This window comes from Misgurnus anguillicaudatus, chromosome 5 (assembly GCF_027580225.2).
Source record: "Misgurnus anguillicaudatus chromosome 5, ASM2758022v2, whole genome shotgun sequence".
Classification (NCBI taxonomy): Eukaryota; Metazoa; Chordata; class Actinopteri; order Cypriniformes; family Cobitidae; genus Misgurnus; species Misgurnus anguillicaudatus.
Window position 1 is genome coordinate 22,814,462 of NC_073341.2, and position 26,984 is coordinate 22,841,445.

Here is a 26,984-nt window from a genome sequence, read left to right on the forward strand (position 1 = left end):
CTCACTTATTTTGTTCTTTTTGTCAGCTGGGCTGTAGAGAGGCTGAGGAACAGAAACAGTTGAAGGCACTGTTGCGCTGGAGGAGACTAAGCGATGAACTGCAGAACTCTGATGAAGAACTGCAGGTCCTCAGGTCTGGATGGCCATACCACTTATTCTCTCTCTCTCTCTCTCTCTCTCTCTCTCTCTCTCTCTCTCTCTCTTAATCACAATTTGTTGTTAAGAGTCATGCATCTCTTTTAAGAAAGTATTTAGCATTACAAAGTAGAGGACAGTTTTTCCTCTGCATTTTTTATAAACATGCATTTTTCAAAACAATCCCCGTTCAGACGGATCCATGAAAATGACTAACACAGCAATGCCAAGTCAGTACACAAAATATTTTTCTGCCATAGATTTTTATGTAGAATCAAAATGGCTTGACAAGTCAGTTTACCTCTACTATTATAACCGTCTGGGTACTAGGGTTTTTTGAGACCCTGTAGAGGTTTTGACATGGTCTGACATATAGGGCCGGTTTCCCGGACAGGGCTTATCCTAGTCCCAGACTAAAATGCATGTTTGAGCTACTTTAATTTCAAACACCTTGTACGTATATTATATTTCAGTGCCATTGTTTTTTTTAAGATGCACACCAGTATAGTTTTTTGTTAGGTTTGTTTGTAAAAACTTCTTAAATGTCCTAAAATAACTAAGGCCTAGTCCTGCATTAATCTAAACCCTGTCCGGGATTCCGCCCCTTGGTCTTTTTTCAGTTGCTTAAAACACATTTTACTGGCTTATATCACATAACGCTGAATTCAGCACAAACTGTGCTACAGTAATATGTGAGTAACATGTATGTACATGTTTGTATTTTGAACTAAATTCACTGATCTATATACATGACTGGATTGCGCATAGAACGCTTAACGTAACAGCGTGAGGTGAAGCCAGCGCAGAGTTCGAGCGGCCATCTTGGTATACCCAACCGGCAGATGGCGTCATTGACTTCCATTCAAAATCATCATCTAAATTTACCCGCTTTACATCGTATCAGTCACACAAGATTAATTTTTAGGATATGTTTATGTAAATTAAATATTAAGTCTGGTGTTTTTTGCAATGTTTATGTTTCAATCGTGCAGGATAATGGATTTATAAAAAAACGTTAAGGTGAGTGTGTCTGCTGCATTCTGTTAATGACACGGGTATAAATAAAGTTTTTTTTGACATTCAGCTACACGGTCAGAGTCATTTCTCTATTATAAGTTTAGGTAACTTGTAAGTTTAGATAACATAATTACAAAACCAGCAAATTATTGCATGCACATACAGTACAAAGCATGATTATTTATTTAGATTTCAGAATGATCATGTTTGTCATTAATACTATATATGCTGCGGTCTGTCCGCTGTTCTGATACTGTAATGAAGATAAATGTATAATTTTACTGATTAAAAAGCAAAATGTACAATTTTCAGTAAATAACTATGTACATGCTTAGGACGTTTGTGTTATCATAATGTATAGGGTAACTTCAGATATAAAAACAAAGACTTGTAAAGTGATGTTTTATCATTAAAATCTGATAACGTCCATTGATTTAATAGAATGTTTGAGTATACCAACATGGCGACGCGGTGGCTTCACAATCGTGACCTCATGCGCAATCCAGTCATTTATATAGATCAGTGAGTAAATTATGTTTATGCATTTTGACAATGTTAGTTACTGTAATGATGTAACAAAGTTGAAATCGCTTTACTTGAAAAGTTAAAGTGTAAACAACATTTAAAATAGCAAGTTGCCAATTTTTAGCTATTTTTACACTTTGCATTGTCAGACGATGTCTGAACACGCATGCGTATGATGATGTACACAAATTTGTTTTTACAGTACACTCTAAAAAATGCGAGGTTATTTTTCCAAAGTTGGGTCAAAAAGGGAAGAGCCCAGCAGCTGGGTTGAAATTAACCCAGAAAATGTTTATATTTGACCCACCAATGGGTTAAAAACAACCCAGGATTTTGAGTTGAAACAACCCAGCATGGGTTACAATACAACCCAGCGGGCTGGGCTCGTCCCTTTTTGTACCCAATGCTCTCATACAGCAAAAATCTATTTTAAATCTGTTTTAAAATATATTTCAAAATATACAAAAAATGAAATATATTTTGGAATGTGTTTACAAAATATATTTTTCATTGCTATATTTTTTGGCCACTTTTTTGTATATTTTGAAATATATTTTAAAAATAAATCAATTTTAAAGTTTTAAAATTATATTTAGCCCTCCATATATTTCAATCCAAAGTAATATATTTACATCGCAATGTGTTTTTTTTACCTTAAAAATTTACTTATTTAGCATATATTTCAAATATATTTCAGCAAAGAATACATTTTTGCCATATGGGATGTAAAATTAGAAATGTATTTGCTTGAAATACATTTTTAAATATATGTTGATATATGAACTAAATATATTTCCAAATTCAAAAATATATTCAAATGAGCATTACTTTCTACAAAATGTATTTAGCATATATTTAAAATATATTTTTGGTCAGAGAAATAAATTTTTTGAAAATAACCCTGTCATGAACTGCGCGCCCAGTTGCTTTATCACGACTGAGCGAGACAGCTGGGGAACGAACCCAATCGCAGACACAAAGCAAAAACCCACGATGGGGAAAACAGACTGACTTTAACAAACAGAATTGAAAGGACTTGACAGGAACACAAACTGGTCTCAACCCAAACACGGACTGGACACAAGCCGATCGACGTGATCCGAGGAGACCTGACAGACGACACGAAGCACATGATCGGGAAACATATACAGTAATACATACATATAAATAGCGCATGAGCAGGACACTATTCAACAGGGCATTATACACAGGGATAAATTAAGAGAGAACAGTGGAAACTAATTAAACAATGATGGGATGATCTAACAAGGAGACGAGGGTGGCGGGGGCATTAACAAGACATGGAAGTACACGGCCCAAACACAGGCCATGTGCTACCACACAAAACATGGGTACTGCCACGATCCTGCCACATGACTATGAAAAAATATGATCATGACAAACCCAGCATTTTTTAGAGTGTAGTTTACATGGATGTGCTAACAGTATTGTTTTTAAAAACTTGCACTTTAAAAACCATTTTCAAAGTTTGCTTCTTCAGGCCCCCAAAACAACATTGTTGTGTAAATGAACTGCCAAAACATAAAACCATTTTTCAGTGTCATGTAAATGGACCCCAATTAGAGCAGTAGATCTCTGGCTCAAATGAGGGGAACGGTGAATACTGTCTACTACAATCATACTGTATGAGAGAAAGAGCTGTTTTATTTTTGTCTGTGCTCGCTCAACTGTCTGTGCAAAACACACATTAGACAGGGCACAATAAACATTATATTCATTGTAGTTTCATGATGCTGATGTTGATTACATCTGAGCTGCTGTCACACTACTGAGACAGGTTTATTTAGTAAATACATAGAGGAACTTGTAATAATATATTCAGTAATCAGTTCAGTAATAATCTTTTAGGTGCCTTAGTGCATTAACACATCTAAAAATGATTAAAGAAAAGCCAAAGCAATGTAGGTCATGCACTATAATATGTAATCGAGTGTTTCGGAAACAATATATTACCACATATTGAAATACCATATGCAGTCTAATTTCCAGGTATGCTGAAGATTGATTTAAGAAAGTGCCTGAAATAGTTGACATTTATTTCAGTGGAGAAAAATTTCGAGCATGTCACTGCATGAGTAATATTTTGTATAAGACATGATGCAATGCTCTCATATAAAGAGCACAATATGTGATAAGGTTATTAGGTTTTATGTAAGTCTCAGATAGGAGTAGAATACCTTATAGGAATGAGAAAATGAAAATGTGTGTGTGTGTTTTTGATAAAGTGATAATGCTTGTAAGGAATTCAGCTGTCACAATACCAGCATGTTTTAGGATCCGCACCTGAAGGTATGTGTTTGGCCCTTCATTCTCCGCGAGGACCCACACCCACTTTAATCTGAGGGATAAAGTGTTCCGACAGAACAGTGTGGATAAAATATGTTTGTATTATGGATAAAATATGTATCATGTAACCTTTGAAGTAGATAAGACTAAAGAAAGTATTAAGGATTTACATTTATGCATTTGACAGACACTATTATCCAAGACGACTTAGTGCATTAAAAGCAAAAACATGGATATAGTGTCTGTGATGTCACCCATAGATTTGTAAAGACGTTTTTGAAGCCAATATTTGGCGAATCTTGGCAACGCATTACTCGTGGATAACCAAAAATGGGTAAAGAGGTGGGATGTGGGTGAAGCTGATGTGGCTGATTGCTGAAACCACGCTCACCTAACCTGACTGAAGTCATAGATATGCACACTAGATGTCGCCTTGGCTACTGCAGTTCATTGGAGTGAATGCGTCGAATAAAGCCGCCATCTTGAAACAGGGGATCCCTGCATCAGCACATCATTGTAGGCAATGGTGTAACGGAAATCAAATCACCATAAATCGTCATAAATGCGATTTTCTAGGTTTTCTTTTTGTTCATTCCAACAGTTAGACATGTATTTAGCGTTGAGTCCAGAAAAAATTAAAGTTTTGAAATTATGAAAATGTACGTTTTCTAAATATAATGCATAGTGCTACAAGGCCTAACATCTATACGCAGCACAAAAGTCTGGCATCGTCCATGAATTCGAAGTACAGGTGGAGATAGCAGCGTTACCTAGCTACTTCCTAAGACCCCTGTTCCAAGATGGCGGCGGTTTTGACGCATGCTAGAACCCCAAGGCGACATCTAGTGTATATATCTATGGACTGTAGTGACAGCAGTGGCAGTTCACCTGTCACTCAAGTGGTCACGCCCTTAATTATGTAGAACGTTAAGGTTTACTATAATTTAAACAGATGAGTTACAAAAAAATTCACCCTTTCACAGTTGTCATGAAGGGCAAAATTAGCTATATAGACCAAAAACACTATTTTTGTACCAGGCTGTAAACATATTTATTCCTGCTGTAAAGTTAGGCATCTTAACATGATGGGTCTATGTGATTCTGTGTTGGCTTTCACGAAAGAGATCGAAAGGTTGCCCCTTGGTTTGAACCTATGACCTTTAGCAATGCTGTTGGCCATATACAGTAGCAACCAAATGCTAAAACTTATTTCACCACATACAGTAGCGTACTGTACAGTATAGTGTAACAAAAAAGCCATTTTTAACCTAGTCAATAAGTGTGAACACAGGGTGGGTGTCAGTGATTCTCATTGATTGTGACATACTGCCCACTAGTTCTCAAGAGTATCTGTTTATTTGTTTGTCTATCTATGCATTCATCCGGAAGAGAAGGTCGCCTATTGTGTTCAATGAAAACCTGTCACACATTTCATTGAACACCTTTGGGCACTTCCACAAATACACGCACACCCTGTGTGACCGGGAGAAATACTGTGTGCTTTTAAAAGGAGCTCCTCCTTATCACTCCCATACAGAGAGAGGGAGGAAGACGTTGTGCGTTATTTTTGGAGGAAAACCAAATGTGCGAGCATCAATAATGTACAAGCGATGCGAGTGTCCCAAATACAGAGGGAAACTCATGGGCAGCCCAGTCCTGTATTCGGGTTAACTTGTTTACATTGACACACATGTATTTTATGAAATCTGAAAAGGGTTCGAAATGCTGTAGTGATTAGAGGAAAAAAATATATATATAACTACAATATTTAGCTATTAGTAACCATCCAAAACACCCTAGCAACCACATAGCAACCTACAGTACTACAATTCAATGATGACATCTTAAAGGGACACTCCACTTTTTTCCAGCTCCCCTAGAGTTAAACATTTGATTTTTAGCATTTTGGAATCCGTTCAGCTGATCTCCGGTTCTGGCTGTACCACTTTTAGCATAGCTTAGCATAATCCATTGAATCTGATTAGACCATTAGCATCACGCTCAAAAATAACCAAAGAGTTTTGATATTACGCAGTGCCAGAAAATAGTCCCCTGTTATTGAAAGTTACCAAGGGGACTATTTCTGGGCGCTGCGTAATATCATTGCGCCTGCTGCAGCCACGTTACAGCTGCAAAGTCCTTGATTATTACGCCAGAATGAGAGTATAGTTCCTAGCCATATCGGCCTACAGTAGAAAATCACAACTTTTAATTTTCCCTCGGTCTTAGTACACGATGTAACTAGAAGAGTCAACTTTTAAATAGGAAAAATCTCTTTGGTTATATTTGAGCGCAATGCTAATGGTCTAATCAGATTCAATGGATTATGCTAAGCTATGCTAAAAGTGTTACCGCCAGATGCGGAGATCAGCTGAATGGATTCCAAAATGATAAAAATTAACTCTAGGGGAGCTGGGAAATTAGCATATTTAAAAAAAGTGGCATGTCCCTTTTACATCAAGCACTGTGCCTGTGAGTTTTCAATGCAATCTCATGGCAACTTGTACGTATTTTAATTCATACAACCACATTTGTACATTTGCTTTCGCTTCTGTTCACATTAGGGTTAGATGTGTGGTTTCATTATTGTTTTTTTTATTAAAATCGTACATTCTCATACAAATACTTAAAAAATACGTACAATCTCACGTAAGATCAGGCTGTAGTTTTACATGGCTAAGCATCACTCATCTTTTTTGGATATCTAGTTATATTTTTCCTGGATACTTTGTTTTTTCCTCTCCATGGACTATACCACCATACAAGGTAAAGCATCTGTCCCTCTTCCCAGATCTTCCTGTATTTCACATAGGAATTTGACAGCGTATACCTGCACTAGGGGTTCGTGTGCTCAAACAGATAAGGCATTAGAGCGTGATCAGTCATACTAAGATCTGTGTTGAAACAAACAAACAATAACACATTATGATGGCTGGAAAAATGCTGTACAATACTATCATTCCCACTTTCTCCATGCTTTCATAGATCCATGCTCATTTGTCTGCTCGAGAAAAAACAATGTGAAAAAATTGCTGTTGTCTGGGTCAGCGGCGCCTGAGTATTGAACCAATTTTTACAAGAACCTTTTATTGGCAAGATCGGTTAATCTCTCTCGAAGATCAATAGATTTTAACCGAGGTCGTCATCTCGCGCTGGAATGGCCAGCACTCAAAGCTCTGTTTGTCTCTCACAATCTCAAACAGAAAGGAAAAGATCCATCATTTGTTAACCGTGACTGTCTATTTACTCTGATGCTTAGAAACATGAAAAGGTGTGTCCTGGAGACCCATAAATATTTGATCTAAATTTAGTTCATGTTATGATTAACTTGCTATTAACTGGTAAAACTAATTTTAAAATGATCCAACAAACTTCTTTTAAAATAAATCTTGCACCATAGAATGTATGCGTTTTTGGCGTGTTGGTTGGATTGCTGCGAATTAGCTTTTAAAAACACACACACACTTTTTTTGTAACTTAACATAATTATAAGCTTCTCTTAATGTGCACTTATGTACTGTTGGTTGCTAAGAGCCATAAAAATGCAGCATTACTGTAATCTATGGGGCTGTAGACAGAGCAGCTATCAGGGACATAATGGTTTTGCGATTGCAATGCTTATACATTTAGTAAACAGTTAAGCCTTAATATGCTGATGTCAGTAAAATCTTACCCAGATCGCTGTGGATGCAGCACTTCAGGCCAGTTTGATTTGTGTGCATGCGTGTTGATGTGCATTTGTGTGTTTGCACCCACAGGCCCAATAAGGAGAACACAGGGAAAGTGAGTGAGTCTGGTGCTTCAATGGTCAAACATGCCCTCAACCCAGGAAAACCCTTCATGCAAGTTCACTATCTGAAGGTAGCAATGCTCAAAGCTTAGATTCCTTTGGGACATCTGGAAGGTTTTTGGGTCTGTAGTTTAGTTCTCTTTTTCTTTCTCAGGGATACTTCCTACTGAAGTTTCTGGCTGATCAGGTTGGCGAGGAAAAGTTTCTTCTGTTCTTCAAAGCGTTTGTGAGAAAGTACCACGGAAAGCTCATTCTCTCTCAGGTGAGCCGTCCATTAATTTAACCAGAATGCAAATGTTGCCGTTGGACGGCGCGTGCATATTTTGGCGGATATTTCAATCTCACCATCATTCCATCAGCTTGTGTCAGTGAAGGAATGCAACAACTCCTGCGAAGATGTGTTGTGTACCTTGACTTGACTTGAGACAGAGTTGTTTGATACATAGTTTTATTAGTAGGAGACTGGCGTATGAATACAATTTTTTTGTATTTTGTTTTATTTACTTGTTTTTTTGTACAATTTTGCTTTGTTTGAAGCTACAGTATTTTTCAACTTTTTCAAACTGAAAAAGTTTGCAAATGAAGAGTTTGGTTCCAAAACGCAATAAATCCATTTTGACAAATTTCGGTAAAAACGTGTTTTCTATATCAAGAAAGTGACAAGATGAAAACCACTATTTTCTGTTACAAACTTTCACATAGTATCTTTAGGTTATAAAAACATAAAAGATTCAAATCCATAACTTGATTTTCAAAGATTTATTATAAATAAATAAAAAATTTCCCACAAAATGCAATAAATCCACGACAAGTTTTTTTTCCAAAATGCTATAAATCTATTCAATCAATGTATAAATGTGCATTCATCTTTGCCATGATATATTTATTTAGTTTAACAGTGGTATACACTGATAAAAATAAACATTAATGGCATTAATCAAAACACTTACTTTGTTATATTAATATACACATATATGTTATATACATGACGCTGTCGCTTAACATTTTTCAAAGCGATCCGGTGTAAAATGTTTTGGTCCTGCTCGATTTTCATTGACTTTGAGTAAAATAATGGAAAGTTTTTCATAAGATCCCCTGGGGTCAATGGGTTAGAAACACATAAACTTCACAAATGCTGTCGTGAGAACAAGCACCCGTCTCCTGAGTGTCTCTCGCGTAAGTTATTGGATGTTGAAAACTTACAATTTTTCCCGTCACAGAAAACAACCACAGGTTTATCAGTGCCATTAAAGTATTATTTTGCTTTTGTTTGTTTGTTGATCACGAAGTACAAAGTAGATGAGGAAAACTAGGATTCCGTGTACTCAATGCGTCACCATTGTTGGTTTACAGTGCGTGGAGGGAATTGTGCGCTGTAATATGTGAAGTGGATTTATTGCGTTCTGTAGAAAAGGAGGAGTGGCGTATATCGCGTTTTGGGAAAAAAGGGAGAAAAGATGACATAATAACACAGTGGATATTGGATTTTGCGTAAAAATTAAGAATTTACTTTTAAATACTGACCTGAAATAATACTGATTCTGGCAGTGACTCATTTTTTTCAAAAATGGCGTTTATTGCGTTTTGGAACCAAACTCTTCAAATATGAAACTTAATGGGACACTCTTTTTTTGAAAAAAGGCTCATTTTCCACGCACGGTCGAAAAGGGTTGTTGCTATTCTTGTAATGAGTAATGGGTGTGTTTTGGGCGTAATGTGCAATAAACCAATTAGGGATGTTCACATTGACCGTTTAACCGTTAACCGAAGGTAAGAATTTATGACCGATTTACATTGTTAAAATAAAAAAATATTTGTTAATACATGGTGCGTGTCGTCATGAGCCGACAGACATTTTGCCACTTTTATATCTTTAATTTGTGAATGTCCTGTAAATGACACAAATGATTGCTGCCCTGACGGTCTGATAAAGTAATCATTTGTATGAGAAATCATTTGTATGCGTGTTTGGAAGCTGAATGGAGACGCGCGCGTGTCCGCGCAAGATGACGCGGTCCGTCTCGCGCACATCCGGACAGACTTCGCTGATGGCCTCTGACCCTAACCATAAACATCTAGCTCTTTTTGCACAAACGGAGAAAGACGACGCAAAACCAAAACTTTCTGAAAAGCGTCCTGCTTTAGAAATGATCACTGTGGTAGATAAAACGGAGACAATCTGCCCTTTTTGGATATTAATCCACTGGACCGATCACGTGCTTTTTAATAAGGTAATGTTGCGTGAATATCTAATAATGTATGAATCCTGGTTCTGTTGTTGATCTGTCGCTGCGGTTTGCACGTTCAAATTAAATGTTTTGTTTTTACTAGTTCACAGACAATCGTCAACTGTATTTTTACTCAATGACAATTTCATATTAAAATCTTATAAGTTAACGGTTAATGTTCGGTTTAGAAGCTACGGTTGTCGGTCGGGAAAATTAACTGATATGAGCATCCCTAAAACCAATGAAAGTTTTATCTCTCTTTCCCTTTAAAAGCCAGTTGCACTGGCGCTATGTCTAATCCCTATTTAGATGACAGACTTTGTAAACTGAAAACTAAGCGGAGGAAGAAGACCCCCAGTTTAAGATTAATGTTAAATAATTGTGTTGTTTGCATTTGTATTGAAATTGTTATTTTTTGGATTAAAACCTTTAAATTGCTGTAAATGAATGGCTATCCAACATCATCAAAAAATAATTTTCAAGTAGTAAGAAAAGGTTTGTACTCTAAAAATACTTTATTTGTAGGAGGAGATAAAGAATTTACAAACGTGCGGAGACCTGTTTCAGCACACGGACAGCGCCATGGGTGTTTTTTTTAAAGCATTACTTAAAATGTTTCTCATCTCACCATATCCACAGGTACAGAGTCATCATATACAATAAATCTGTGGGGTAGCATTTAAAAATAGATGCATTTGTTTCAAGCAAAATATTTAATTACTTACCAGGCTACAGGTGAAGCAGCTCTTTACGCCTTCTAACGTCTCATAATCGGTCTTCATTTTTGTTCAAGAGACTCAATAATAATCGTTTAATCATTAAATTTTTCATATTATAAAAAGAGTTGTGTTCTGCTGCACATCCATGTGTGTAATAAGGAAGCGGGCATTGTCGTCCCGTATTACGAACGCGCTCATTAAATATAACAAAAACTATATTGCGCCATTGACTTTAGACCGGGTTTTTGTTTGAAAATGGCGTAGTCTATTTTAGTTGCCTCAAAATAGTAACGCGCCAACAATGTGCCTGAACACATCATGTTTTCAGACCAGAACGCCCATGGGCACACAATTGGGCACAATGCATTTGCTATTTAAATAACGTGGCGCTAAGGGTGAAAATGATCATTGCGCCGGGTTGAAACTAGTAAAAGATACTTGTGTCGTGCATTGCGCCAGGTGTATGATAGGGCCCTTGATTTTTCCGTTTTGGAATCTATTCAGCCAATCTCTGGGTCTGGTGGTACCACTTTTAGCATATCTTAGCATAATCTATTAAATCTGATTAGACTAAAAATTATGTTTTTGATATTTTAAAATGTATTATTTAAAACATGACTCTTCTGTAGTTCTGTAATGTTATTACGCAGTGCCTGAAAATAGTCCCCTTGGTTACTTTCAATAGCAGGGGACTATTTTTGGGCACTGTGTAATATCATTGCGGCTGCTGCAGCCATATAACAGCACCAAAGTCAAAGATTATTACGCCAGAATGAGAGTATAGTAAGTTCCTAGCCATATCGGCCTAGAAAATTGCTCATTTTAATTTGACCTCGGTCTTAGTACACGATGTCACTACAGAAGAGTCAAATTTTAAATAAGAAATTTTTTGAGTGAGATGCTAATGGTCTAATCAGATTCAATGGATTGTGCTAAGCTATGCTAAAAGTGGTACCGACAGACCCAGAGATCAGCTGAATGGATTCCAAAACGGTAAAAATCAAATGTTTCACTCTAGTGGAGCTGAAAAATAAGCATATTTTTTAAAAATGTGGAGTGTCTCTTTAATGTATTAAGTAATTAAACAATTTATGGATGCATCTTATGCACATATGTTGCAGTATTTGTGTTGTATGAAACTAAGTCATGCGCTGTGGCTGAAAACAATAACTGATTAATCATATGAGAAAAATCTTATTTTTAACATCAAGATTTTGCTCTTGCATTAGTTTAACAAAGTACCTTGATAGTCTTTGATATGCAATATACATGTAGTGTATACCGCTCTCCATTCATAGTCTGTCTCTTGTAGGATTTTCTACACATGCTCCTGGACGCTTTTCCTGCAGTGATCAGGTAGGAATGAATTGTGTCAACACTGGCTGTCTGAAGTGTGTGCTCTTTAGTTGCTCAATGAAGCACATCTCCTTAGCTGCTTGGCTATTATTATTATTATTACGGTGGAGGAATATGATCATAGACTCGAAGGTATTTTGCTAAACCAGACCATACAGGCGTCTTTCTTCTCAAATGATTTTTCCACTGGCATTTTTCCTCAGACTTGTCCATCGTTGTATTTTCTTTTTCTCTTTCCACTCTCATCATTCAGGTTGACAATATTGTTATGAACTTTCAAAAGAAGCGTTTGAAATATGACGATGCTTCTTTGCTCTTCAAAATATTTTAGTGCTTTTTGGCTAGTCTGAAGCAGATCTTCTATGTTTATATAATTGGGAGAATCCAAACAGCTTTATACTGAGCATAGTTTTACAATTTGGCTTTTTGAAAGAAAACATGCAACATGCAACAACTTTCACATTGCAGATTCTTGTATCTTTGTTTTGTCTCATTCTCTTTTCGTCCTCTACTGTTTATCTCTTTATTTCGTGTCTTTGGTTTTTTGTGTTGTCCCGATATCCTCACTAAGGTCTGGCCACCGGCAGATGATTGATTAAATTACATTAAACTGAAAGGTAAGGGCGTTCAATATTTGTGTCTGCCGCTCAGAAGTGTAAACATTCATGGCGGCACAACTCTAGAAGGGCAGATTGATGTGGTGAAACAATCACAGATGGGCCTCTTTGCGTCAGATCAAAGACAGATCAATGCCTCCATGGCATCCGTTCCTCCTACACTGCCTCCCAGTTAAGGAAGTCCATGACAGGTTATGTTAATGTGTGCTTCACTTGGTTCAGAGATGAATGCTTTAGTTGATTTAGTGTCGTCTTTTTCCCCAAATTCCAAATCTCTGGAAAAAATACTGTATCTTAGGGTCCAATCATATCAGACCTAACCTAACCAAACCGTGCACAAACGCGATTGTCCCCCCTCCCTACTCCCCCTGAAGCACATGCTCACACTTACTTTGACTGATCCGAGCCTGGGCATGCTTTCGGGATTAGGATGCAATTGTTTTGAAAAAAACAGGAAGCGCTCTCTTAACACTGGAACCCATTGTGATGTTAAGTGTGTGTTTTTTATTCTGAGTCGTTTGGTGCACGATGACACACAGCCCTCTCACATGCCTATCGTATTGCTTAGTTAATCTGTCACTTGTGCAGCTCAGACATTCACGTAACCCTGCTGCGCGCATCATAAGGTTTTTAAGAAGGCAGATAAAGGTGAGGGGTCGCGCAATTGATGTCTCTTTCGAACCATGCTCTGCCGCATTTTGCGATCACACTGCGGTTTGGTTGGGATAATGTGAGCGCGCCCTTATGTATAAATATGTCAAAAAGGGAAACGGGAAATGGTTAAAAAAGCCTAAAAAGGACACAGATTTTTCCTGCTGTGTTGATTGTATCTTAAAACGGTTTACATCATTCTAATCACATGAATCTCAGCTTTCTAAAGATATGTGAGATTTTTAGCTTTTTGGTTTTGTACTTGTATATCATGAAGTTTACTGTCAAAGAACGCAATGTTCGCCCACAGTAGATTGGAACTTTAAGGGGTTAACACGTGACGACCACTTACATCACCCTCTTTTAGTAGTATAGCTTTGCAAAACCTAAACAAAAGGTGACTACACTGAATATGCTGAAATATATCAAGGATTTATTTTGGATTTTAGAGTTGGGGGGGCTAAGGCTATCTTATGCATTCTGACTTATTAACACTGTTAAAGAGTAACTACACCCCTGGTCAGAGCCTGACTCCACCTACTGGCAATATTTGAAAAATGCAAAAAAAAGTGGGCAGATTCCAACGGAGATAAAAGGGACTAACTGAGCTCGTACCAGGGGTGTGGTGAGATCGTAACAAGGGCTTGGTGAGTTTGAACCTGCGTATCGCTTACGTCACGTAGTACCGCAACATCCAATAGGAAAATTCAACTGCAGTAGCCACCGTTCAACCTGAAGAGGGCAGCACTCAGACGTTTTTACACCATATATTGTAGCGTGGAAACACTTTATACCCAAATGTCAGAAAAGTCAAATTAATGAACACACTAATGGCGCTTTTCCATTGCATAGTACCCCACGGTTTAGTTTAGTTTGGTTCGGGTCAGCTCAACTCACTTTGGCGTGGTTAGCTTTTCCATCGAGTTTAGTATCACTTCGCAGTGGGAGGGATTATAGGCATGTCGTTATATTTGTGCTGCCTACTGCTGTGACATCATACAAGTGTGTGTTGTACATTCCCATACATTCATTTATTTCTCAGTCCGCCACAAAATTAAAATTGGCCAAAGATGTTTGCACATCGCGTTTATCACTACCTCTGTCTCACATGACAGTTTCTGTTCAACCGTTGCGACAGTCGACGCGCTCCGCTAAGCCTCATTGAAACTGCATTTTAGCATATATGCAGACGTGCTCGTCGCTAATGTTCTGCCACAAACTGCATGTTTAGAAAAAACTGGAATGGTGTCCCTGATTCTCAACATGTGGATGTTTTTCATCGCTAAAAGGAAGTTTGGGAACCTATAGCAGAGCACAGATGACAACAGGTTTGCTCAAGACAGCGCAAGCTAGCATGAAGGTAAAGCTAATCTTTTACATTATAGCGATGACGCTGGTAGTGACGATTCTTTCAGACCAATCAGTGATCTACAGTGTTTTCGCGTCTGAACCGAGCCCAACGGGCCCCGACGGTACCCGACAGGCCGGGCCGGGTTCGGATAGATATTTAAAAATTATGTTCGGGTTCGGGTCAGGCTCGGCGCAATAAGGCATTGAACATTTGAAATGTAAAACAGCTTATTATATGATGTAGGTAGCCAATGAGCCTGTTTAAAGCGATAGTTCATCTTATAATGAAACACGTGCGTTCACATCACCTTCTTATTCATCTAATGTTCAATAGCGGGTTGCGAAACAACTTCATATTTGCATACTGCCACCTACTGTATCGGGTGCACATCATGATATATACACTATACGGGGTGCTCCCGTTTCTCTGTGGATAGTGTTGTATTAGACGTAAAAAATGATATAAATAATGTTCGGTTTCTCGCACAAACCGATCGTTTTGTGTCTTAGGACATCGATGTGTTGTCACGAGCCGCTGGGTTTGATTTGGATTCGTCTGTGCATGTTTTTTGTCTCTATCGGATGTTGTTACCATCCAGTTCCATTATACAACTGACAGACTAAAACGGTTGGAGTAAAAATCTACATTTGTGTTCTACTGAAGAAACTAAGTCACCCACATCTTGGATGGCCTGGGGGTAAGCTGATAAACATAAAAGTTTCATTTTAAGATGAACTATCGCCATCCATCTTCATGTGTGCGGAAATGTGTTTATGTTGCTGTGACAATGCTATTTTTAACTGTTTCGGGCTCGGACATAAATATCTTAATGCCTGTCGGGTTACGGTGGGGTTCAGTTACTGTCCTTTCAGACGCGGGCCGGGCTCGGGACAGAAAAATGCGGCCCGATCCGCATTCTACTTGGAACCCCAACCGCGGTGGTACGAAAAAAAGAATCCGGTACTACGTACTGCACCCAATGGAAAAGCTCCCAAAAGTAAGCTGACCAGACCCAAACTAAACCAAACCAAAACCCCGGGGGGTACTATGCAATGGAAAAGCGCCATAATAATGCCCCATTCTTACAGATCATTAACTAAAAAAAGTTGGTTTAGGGTTTAGTTACTCTTTAAAGAGTTAAATTCCTCATATTAAACATAGGCAAAGTGTTAAAAAAGTACTTGTACGTATGATGGAGTATTTCTGTGTCAAATGCACAGAATGTTTTTTTTTCAAACATGAGAGATAACAATCTTGCTTCAATTCTTTTATGGGCGATTTCAGTGCAGGAAGTACAGTGGAAGTACTTATATGGGTACTTCACCTGGAATAGCGCATACAAACACCAATCAAGAGCTGACACGAAATCAATGTCACCAGAGAAGTGTGTTTTGGTTTGTGTGGGAAATTTAAGCTTGTTGAGCTTTCCGATAAACCCAGCATTATGGAAACAATGGATATAGTTCTTGTATGGCGGAAGAACACTTAGTTTGCACCACTTCGACCTCGGCACGCAGTAACATCATCACTCCTGACTACTCCCCCTCTCGCTTAAACTTCCGTCAATATTACTGCGCTCGAGGTCAAAGTGCTGCAAACTAAGTGCTCTTCCACCATACAATATAGTTCACATTTTTATCCGCTTAAAAGTCACCACGTTTTATTTTGTGCCACCATACTTACTCGTGTAACTACTCGTGTAACAGTCTTTAAATAGAGAAAACATAGACGCGTTTGGAGGCTTATAAATTCATCCCTGTTTGGATCCTAAGGAATGAATGGGGCTAGGATAAATGCTAACACATTCACGACATGCTGTACAAAGATTAAATGCACAAATTGAAAAAAGATAGGTATGTATTAATTTGTCTAAGTTGAAGTAAATACGTAGTAAAATATTGAAAAACGGTGGTGTTTTCCTTTAAGAATACTTAAGAATCCTGCATGATTTTATTAAAATGATGCTAACTGTACTGTAGTTACTGTATTACTGAAATACTGCAGAATTATACTAAATAATCTGTTTTAAAAGGTAATTTGCGTCATTTTCATAGTGCAGTATCCATGATCATATACAGAATTTAATGCAACATGCTTTCGAATGATGTTCTTTCATTATAAATGATCTCTGAGTGACCTATAAGTTATTCATGGGGTATTATTGCATGAATAATCATCCCAGGAGCTATTTTCAGATTCAGACTTTTGAGTGTACTTCACAGCATCTTCCTATTAGCGTTCATGCTTCATTAAACCAACCTCAAGGTAGATTGAGCATCTCTTTTATTTGACACATACTCGAATAACGTCACGGCCTGTTTTTCAGCCATCAGTGAACTCAGTGATTTGTTCTGACACCAAGGGCTTTTCCCTCTTTAATACCTGGGTGGAAATGTCCAGCGTTTCTTTTGTCATCACCTAAATGCGCTCGACTGCCGTGTCAAAGGGCCAGAAGTGTCGCAGACGCACTGTTCCTGCCCGAGACAGTCCATTAGTTGATTATATGTGGTTTGTGTGTGTGTGCGCGCGTGTGTCTGCGCTTTCGCAAGTTAACAAGATTGATTTGCAGTGAGTGGTGAATGACTTCAATTACAGCCAGAGAAATATGGGTGGGTGCAAGGAAAGCAAATCGGTACACTATTATTCAGTACACATACATTACATGTACGCTTCCTGTTAGTTGAAATTTGAAAGACGTTGGTTGAACAGCACACAAAATGAAATGCCAAGACCTTGATCTTTGCCAGTAATTGCATTTACATTATGCATATACCAGATGCCATTTACAGTGCATAGCTTAAATCAGTTTGTGTGTTCCTCTAACGGCACCCATGACCTTGGGATGGCTAGCACCATGCTTTACCTATTAAGATACAGAAACTGTGCTGTTGCTAAATGTATGCCTCTCTCTTTCAGTCGAGGCATCACACTTGAAACCATCTTTTCAGAGTGGCTTGATACACCCGAAATGCCAAAGGTAAGAATATGAAAGCCAAAATCTATTTTCAGCCGTTTGCTTATTATAAGTACTGTATGATTATGCAGAATGAATAAATGCAGGGTTGTTATGCAACATGTAAAGGGCGTTTTGCTCGTCCCTCACATTCAGAATGTAAAATCATTTTAATTCATTTCTTCATGCGCGCACACATAACTAAAATGGCATGAATGAAGATCCATTTACCTTCTCAGACATTTCTAAGTGGAAGACTAATACTGTATGATACCATCAAATCTTCTGCATCTGGTGTCGAGTATGGTTTATTGTGTAATTGAATCGTTATTTTACAGTTTGGAATGTGATTTACCCTGGTAAGAGCAGTAATGTTTCCTGCTAACCCTTTTAAAACTGCTTGTGGAAAATGTTTTCCATCTATACTATGGAAGTTTAGAAACATCTTCATGTTAGGGATTATGGTGCTTTATGACACAATCTCGCATCTTGACAACCAGAGCAGACCACAAAAAGCCTATTTGTTCACCCATTCTGAACTTTTATCTGGAGAAAATGATTTAAAACATTAATCTTTGTCCATTCCACCACACCAAATCCATGTCACAGTTTTGTGCGTGATTTAGTTTCATTTGCCAGACTGCCAGGCAGTGACGTTTTTATTAAAGCTGTTCGATTTCTAATGACACGTGGCTGCTGAAACCAGCACTGGAACTTTTTGGATAAAACCCCTGTTGTCTTTTTCCTGTTTGAAGCCATTACTTTGCATTTAAAAATATGTTCTCAAACTTTCATCTAAATAAATAATGGCAGGAAATAGTCGAGCCCCACAATAAACAATCACAACCCCACACACACATACTGTACAGTGCGGAAAAATGAGATGGGAAAGAATTTTTCTTTCTCATCATGCTGTTTTTAGATGGTGTTGATGTGAACATAATAAGTAAATGTGTATTTTGAGGTACATTATGTAGCTTGATCAACAAAGTTGTCTGTCCTCTGTTGACGCATATCCTCCTGAAATGGGAAACAGCCAAATAACAGTTGAAAACCCAATGCACTTTAGTTACATCACAGCCATGAGATAGAGAGCATTTGATTGGACCAAACACTCAGTAATGCAACATAAGTTATTAAATTTTTTTTAATGTTTTCTGCTGTAAATTTAAATGTTCTGCTATGATTGTGAGACTACGATTTAGGTGACTTTATTAACCATCTAATTTTATAGGATCTTTTAAGACCTAAGGGAAATCTGAATTTCAGATTTGGAGATACATAAACCGGACGTGTGTGTGGGTGTGTGTATGTAAACTTGAATGCAACTGTTGAGCATATTACTAAGTAACTAGTCACTGTTATTAAATTACTTTTCCCTGAAAAATGTAAATTAAAGGGTCACTGTTGTACTGTAAACACTGTATATAGTTTTTAACAATCCTCTGTAAAAAAAAATAATCTTAAAGAGCACTCAAAAAAATAATTCATTGGATTAACTCAATTAAATTGTGGGCAGGATTTCCATCCAATATGAATGTGTACCCCTAACTATAAAATATATTGAGTTTGTCCAACTCAATTTAAAGTAGATGGCAGTACTCAATTAAGTGTAGTTGCCTCAACTCAATTTAGTGTAGTCTAAATAACTCAATTTAGTGTAGTTTGAAAAACTCGTATTATTGTAGTTTCAATAATGTAGTGTAGTCTGAATAACTCAATTCAGTTATTTTATATAAAACGTTTTTATATCATACTAAATAGCATGAACACATGTTAGCATGCTAATAATAATAACATATGGTACTTTGGATGAGCATGTGAAAAGAGACTGATCTCCAAACAGTCATTAACGCAGTTCGTGCTCATTGAGAGAAATACGTCACATCCACAACTTAACCACAAGCGCCACTTTTCTGCACCCAAACAATTTGAAAAAATATAACACAAACACTTCTAAATCAATAAGATACACGAACATTAAACACTATTAAGTCTTTCTCTTTACCTAAAAATGCATAAAATAACACTTAATTAAAAAAATTACTCTCTAAAAGCAGATCCACGGCCCAGTTAGTACTAGCAACAAAAATCATTCATGTTGTCCAAACATAAAATGATTAAGTGGAATGAACATGATCAAATTAGGTTGAGATAAAAAAACAGTATTCTTTTTCCAGAACCCACTCAAACTAATTGTGTTAACGCAATTCAAAAGAAATCAATAAATTAAAGTCCATATTCATTTTGTGTTAGACTAATTTAATATATATACTTATTGCTCTTAATGAGGTATTTTAAATTAATTGAACACAATTTTAATGTGTAATTTCTAAGAAGGGCTTGAATGTTATTAACGTAATTAACTACCTTCCGGTAGCGCCGCCATCTTAGAGTCATCCGCATTCAGGATGAGCGCTTACGCAGCATACAGCGGTTTCTCTGCTGCTGCTCTGTCCCCCGCCCTCCGAATTTGTCATACGTCACTAAGAAAAGTGCGTACACTACGCTAATACTCTCTCCTGAGTCTAAGATGGCGGCGCTACCGGAAGGTAGTTAATTATGGTAATACAATTTTAAATATGGATATTTCTACAACAACACCGCACGGATTACCCTCAGAAGACCTTTGTTTATCATCCTGGAGCCGTTTGGATTTAATTTGTGAAGGATGGACGCACTTTTTTTGGACTTGAAGGTCGTGGACTATTGCTGGACCCCGTAACATTACATTTAATCAACAGAAAGATCTAAAATATTTTCTAAAATATCCGAAAATGTGTTTGTCTGAAAAACGATGGACATATGCAACTCGGACAGCTTGGGGGTGAGTAAATCATGGTTTTAATATCGTTTTTGGCCGAACTATCCCTTTAAACTATTAAAATACTTATAACAATGTATAAGTCTTAAACAATGCCGAAATAGCATTAACAAATTAACCTGTTGCCTTCGTAACTTGGTAACCAAAATGAAAATAGCGGTGTGGTTACATAAAAATAAACTTTTTTCTCTATATATTATGTGCATTGATAAATCACCTACAGTAAGACCAACAGCATGTATTAAAGTAAACAAAGCCAATATTGATTTAATGTTGACTGGACCCAGTAGCACATAATATAAAAAGCATCAGAAGTTTAAACAGGGAAATGTGAGAACAGTTAGCACGTCTATCATCGTAAAAAGCAGCCACCGCCAACTCATAAGCAGCACCCTGCTGTTAACTGTTCAATACCAATTTAGTTCTGAGCATACTGTGTTTAGGAGAGTATACAGACATGCTAATTCAGAAACATTACATTTACCGTACATAGTGTCAGTGCGTGCATACACAAGAGGTTGTGTGTGTGTGCGTACTTTACGAGTTTGGCTGAAAGAGGGGGCTGATTGCAGTGTCTCGCAAGCGTACAAAGGCCTTGCTGTGCCAGGAATGAGCCAAGCAATCTGGGCTGTAAAACAGCTATGTGTGGTATCTAAGTTAACAATGGCAGTTTGCAGCTTGAGAGTCAAATTCTGCTCGGCCCACTCTGCTTTCCCAAAAGTGAACAACAGTCACGAAAGACACAAACAGACACGCACACATCTGTATGGAGATTAGCAGAAATACACTTCATCTCTTTAACTTTTAAAAAAGCTGATAAAAGAATCATTCACATACAAGCCAGTTTCTTCAATTTATCGCCATTGAAACATCGAACTTTGTCGGGAGTTTGTAATGTCTGCACATCATTGTTTCTGTTTTGGTCAAGTTCAACTTCCAGCTGCGCAGAGTGACTGGATTATGCTGTCGAAGTACAGCGAGAGCGAATCATAAGCGCTGTTTTTGACTCGTTCTCCCTATAATGTTCGACAACACCATCATTTGCATCAAGTTGCATCATTTGAACCATGTGCATCACGTGTTTTGTCAAAATAAGTGCCTGCTGCACTCGCGTTAAAACTGTTTATGATAAAAGAGACGCTCACTTTCACAAAATACACGCAAGACACTCCCTTAACAGTAAACTCTGATTATGCATGAGATTATGCCACTGATCTATATAAATGACTGGATTGCGCATAGATCGCTTAACTTAACAGCGTGAGGTGAAGCCAGCGCAGAGTTCGAGCCGCCATCTTGGTATACCCAACCGGCAGAGAGCGTCATTGACTTCCATTCAAAATCATGTTTTAAATTCACCCGCTTTACAGCGTATCAGTCACTCAAGATTATTTTTAGGATATATGTACGTAAATTAACTGTTAATTCTGGTGTTATTTGCAATGTTTATGTTTTAATCGGGCAGGAAAATGGATTTATAAAAAAAACGTTAAGGTGAGTGTGTCTGCTGCGTTCTGTTAATGACACGGGCATAAATAAAGTTTTTTTTGACATTCAGCTACACGGTATAAGTTTAGGTAACTTGTACGTTTAGATAACATAAAACCAGCAAATTAGTGCATGCACATACGGTACAGAGTATGATTATTTATTTAGATTTCAGAATGATCACGTTTGTCATTAATACTAAATATGCTGCCGTCTGTCTGCTGATCTGATACTGTAATGAAGATGAATGTATGATAAATGTACAACTTTCAGTAAATAACTATGTACATGCTTAGGATGTTTGCGTTGTAATAATGTACAGGGATACTTCAGATATAAAAACAAAGACTAGTAAAGTGATGTTTTATCATTAAAATTTGATCGCGTCCATTGATTTAATAGAATGTTTGGGTATACCAACATGGCGGCGCGGTGGCTTCACAGTTGTGACGTCATGCGCAATCCAGTCATTTATATAGATCAGTGGATTATGCGCGTATCTGGCAACCGTGAGTATCTCTTTTATCATAAACCCTTTAGATGCGTCTGCAGCAGGCACTTATTTTGACAAGACATGTGATGCACAATGGATCACTCGACACGCTGAACACATATTTTGAAATTACGAACCACACACATTACGGGCTACATACATGTTGTGACGAACTTTGCATCGTGTGCCCTCGAAAATAGAAGTCACCGCCACTGTTCTTTTAAGACAATAAAAAGAAAGTTGCACAGATGTAGAAACACAAAATATTATGGATTGTTTTAGGAGGAACTTATGCAAAATCAACATTCATAGTCTTTAGCAAATGTAAAAGTGTAACACACAAAAAATGCGTTGGGTCAAAAAGGGACGAACCCAACCCGTTACTACAGTTAAAAAACATGCTACTGTAGTAAAAACCATGGTTTTTCAAAAAACATTGTTAAACCAAACAATGGTTTTGCTATAGTAATCAGTACACCAAAGAAAACATGGTTACTGCACTTTTTTAAGGGTTGGGTTGTAATCTAACCTATGCTGGATTGTTTCAACCCATCATTGGGTCAAATCTAAACATTTTCTGGGTTATGTAACCCAACTGTTGGGTTTGTCCCTGTTTGACCCAACATATCCTAGCATTTTTAGAGTTTGACTAAGTACTTTTGACAACATTATGGTATGCTTTGTTTCAAATGCATCAGAGTTTTATGTAAATGCTACAGTATGGTGTATGCATATAAAATGATTGTTTATGGTCCAATGTATTGCTATCTGATAAACCTTAATCCCCAATAGTACTTTTTATGCAAGTAGTATTGACAGTAGAAGTGGTATATAAATAAAAATGACTCAGCATTTTCTCCTATTGCACTCCTGTTGCTAAACAGGGTTCTTCGCAGCAGTGTCATTTTTGGTTCCCAAATAAACCATTCAGTCAAATTTGTTTACCCTTTTTTTCCACTACAAAGAACCTGTGGATGTTAAATGTTCTTTAGGGAGCCATGCAGCCCTACAAAGAAACTTTAAGACCTTTCTTTTTCAGACTGTATCTCCCAAATGTTTATTATTACCGTACCTGAGACAGGCCGTGTCACTATACCTGTCTTTGTGTTTACACACCTCTATGCACACACACGGCTCATCAGTTTTAAAGAGACAGTCGTCGTGAGAACAACAGCCATGGGAGAAGTCAGTATGCATGCTTGCATGTGTATGACGGCAAGACGGAGAGAGAGAGAGAGAGAGAGAGAGAGAGAGAGAAAGAAAGAGAGAGAGAGCCCCTCCTCGGCAGCACAGGGAGTGAACGCTGTTGATTACAATGAAGCTTCGTTCCCAGACCTTTTACTGTTGCTACTGCTGTCTACTCTCTCTCTCTCTCTCTCTCTCTCTTTCTTTCTCTCTCTATCTCTCTCCCCCCTCACCTTCCTATGTCCACCTCATCTGTATACCTCCCTCCTTCCTCTTCATTTCTTACTCGATCACCTCCCTTCTCTCTCACTTCTCTTTCTCTCCGAGTGTGTGTGTGTGTGTGTGTGAGGGAAGGTATTCGCTGCGCCGACGGCACACGCTTTAATAAGGTTAAGTGCAGATCGAGTGTACACAGGATCTCAGAGGAGACCGGAGCATTGGAGGAGAACTCCTGAGTAACGCTGACGCCTCCTTTCAACTTAATGAGGGATTTTTCTCCTCTGTGTTTTTCACTCGTGCTGCTCATCACCGAGCTTGTCGTGTCAAGCGGTTATTTCCCATCAGAAAGGAACAAGTGACTCCCTCTCTCTCTCTCTCTTTTTCTCTCTCTCTCTCTCTCCACTCAACATTCTGCTGCTCTCTTCCTCTCGTTCAGTGGCTGAGGGACGCCAGCTCAGAATGGTTGCAAGCTCCAGCCGTGGAAGAAGTCAAGGAAGAGGTAAATGCACTTTATAAGCTCTCAAATTTGATCTGTATATCTTAATGCTTTCACGGTTAACTAGTTTATTACTTTTAGTGTGCATCATGTAGCACTTTGGATAAAAGGTCTGGGAAACTTTTATCACTCTCGTCTCGGATTCTGTTGAGCGTACGCGATTGTGATTTGATTCATTTTTGGTCTTTGTGGGCCGTCTTTACTGTTTTTCGTACCTGGAGCATCCCTTAGTGGCTAAGTGATGTTATCACACAATTTTAAGGTGCATTTTTGGAAATTGAAATGCTGTCCATTAAGTGCCTCCTTGCTCGTCCCATGTATGATATTTAAAGTTGAATTAAACTTTTATGTACTTTGAGAACGTATGCATTGTAATGAATGCGGTGTAGAAGTCAGACATGTGGTACGGCAGGTAATGCACAATGTCTTTCTCTCCTATTGTCTTTCTTACCTACTCACTCTCTCCCGCCCTCCTCTGCCTCTTCCGCAGGTTGCAAAATGGATTCACTTCAATGGCTCTGGTGGAAAGGGCACCAAGCGGAAAAGAGCAGGGCCCAAGGTTAACTTCAAAGAGGTGAGAACCCACCAACTAGACTTTTACTCGATCTTGCCTCCATCCTTTTCCGATCATTTTCCAAACTCTTAATCTCCCTGATTTTGCTTAATCATACCTAATCAAGTCCTCAGCTACTTCTCTACTCAAGTTGCCATTTAGAATTCACTCAAATCCGCACTTACTTTTGTTTGCTCGCTGAGCAGGGCTATCAGATTATAGCACGTGGATGACGTAGTCTGGAGGGCACTTAATGCTGGAGAAGGGCTCAAATATACGCCCCTTGGCCGGTCTTCAGCAAAAGATAGGTGGGGGTAAATCAAGGCATGACTGGAAATAGCTTGCGGCTGGTCATTTTTGTCATATCATGTGATGGCAATGACTCATTGCTTTTGAGGGTCTGCAAAATGGCTGATCCTCAGCCAGGGAGGATACCTGTCGCTCATTGGGCGTGCGAGTTTATGCCCGTCTCTGTTTTTGTTTACCCTTTTCCTTTCCTTGTTTATCAATTCTGAGAAGTTATGCATACGTGTATACAGATTCCTCGGCACGGCTTTAGCCCAAATGTCAAACAGTTAGGATTTGTCTCGTCGGAATAAAAAAAAGAGAACCCGGTCGCGCACATGTGAAATGCACACCAAACAGTGCAGTTGGCCCTCTAATATATTCACAGACTATAGTAGTAAGATTGCAGACTCCTGTGTGGGTTATTATGTGTATTTGTTTTACGGTGTTTGATGTGAGTTAACTTCAAGTTTTAGCAATGATGTAATGTCTGCCCCAAGATCCTGTTTTTGTCACATTAGTGGTAGGTGTGTGTCTATTTCTGTCTGTATGTGTCAGTGACCGGAGCTAAGGGAATATTCCGGATTACAGTAAAGGACGCTTTTAAATGTCACATGCTTATATTTGATCACTACCAAAGTCGTATCTACGAATTTGCTGAGATTTATATAAAAAAGTATTGTAGTTGGTCCCTGGTACAGTATTGGTATCAGTGTTAAAGGAAAACACCACTGTGCGTGCACTTTTAATCTTTATACAGCGCCTCGTGAATGTGTTAGCATTTAGCCTAGCCCCATTCATTCCTATGGCTCCAAACAGCGATAAATTAAGAAGCCACCAAACACTTCCATGTTTTCCTTATTTAAAGACTGTTACATGAGTAGTTACACGAGTAAGTATGGTGGCACAAAATAAAACTTTTGTTTGGAGCCATAGGAATAAATGGGGCTAGGCTAAATGCTAACATATTCAAGTGCTGTACAAAGATTAAAAGTGCACGCATTGATAAAAGATAGGTTTGTATTAATTCATCTAAGTTGAGGTAAGAACATAGTAAAATATTGAAAAACGGTGGTGTTTTCCTTTAACTTTGTAGTACTCTGATATACAGTGGGGCTGTGTACACCAAAGCGTTTAAACGCGGATGAAAAAGCCAGGCAGACACCGACTGCCAGCTTTTTTTCAGCTAAGCACTTTGGTTGCTATGATACATCTGCTATGTTTATCAGTCGGTTGTTGTGATATTTGTCCCGCTCCTTTTCCGCTGTGATTGGACGGCCAAGTGAGAAGTTACATTGACAAACTGTGTGTTTTACCCAAAGTTAAAAAATTTAAACTCTGAGCGCTCAGCGTGGAAAAGCGCCTCCAGCATGGAATAAACGACAACTGCTAGCGTTTTTGAAAAGCGCGCTCTTTCATTGGAAACAATTGAAAGCATACGCCAGCCGCCGGCGTAAACACTTTTGTGTGCACGCCACTTTAGACCACACGGAAAATTTTGATTGTGACCTTATCCATTCTTTCTCCTTTGTACAAAAGGTCAGATTACATTATGAATCATAAAGTCCAGCACAAGTGCATGTTTGAAATTTAAAGCATTTTCAGTAGAGGTCTTAAACTTTTGAACCCCACTTTATATACCATAAATATGATGCTAATTAATATTGTATATATACTCACTACTTTACTATAAAAACATCTCACATAATTATCTGGTTTATCCGACACCTGGCGAATTGACACATTTGTTGCATGTGACTTCAGAGAACAGTGATGGTGGGGGCAGTAAAGA

At 38.2% G+C, this 26,984-nt stretch overlaps 1 protein-coding gene across 4 annotated transcripts in view; it reads left to right on the forward strand.

Moving 5' to 3' along the window:
• Positions 1-26,984, forward strand: part of aopep (aminopeptidase O (putative)) — a 103,409-nt gene that overhangs the window by 21,128 nt on the left and 55,297 nt on the right. For 3 of the 4 annotated variants that reach the window (XR_012369659.1, XR_012369660.1, XM_055168002.2), the window contains exons 7-13: positions 27-133; positions 7,743-7,845; positions 7,929-8,036; positions 12,034-12,077; positions 17,613-17,673; positions 24,295-24,357; positions 24,845-24,928. Coding sequence is in view for 2 of the 4 variants with exons in the window: in XM_055168002.2 (XP_055023977.2) it covers positions 27-133; positions 7,743-7,845; positions 7,929-8,036; positions 12,034-12,077; positions 17,613-17,673; positions 24,295-24,357; positions 24,845-24,928 (570 nt within the window). In the remaining 2 variants the exon portion in view is untranslated. The remainder of the gene's footprint in view (positions 1-26; positions 134-7,742; positions 7,846-7,928; positions 8,037-12,033; positions 12,078-17,612; positions 17,674-24,294; positions 24,358-24,844; positions 24,929-26,984) is intronic. The other variant, XM_073867755.1, reaches the window with a different exon arrangement.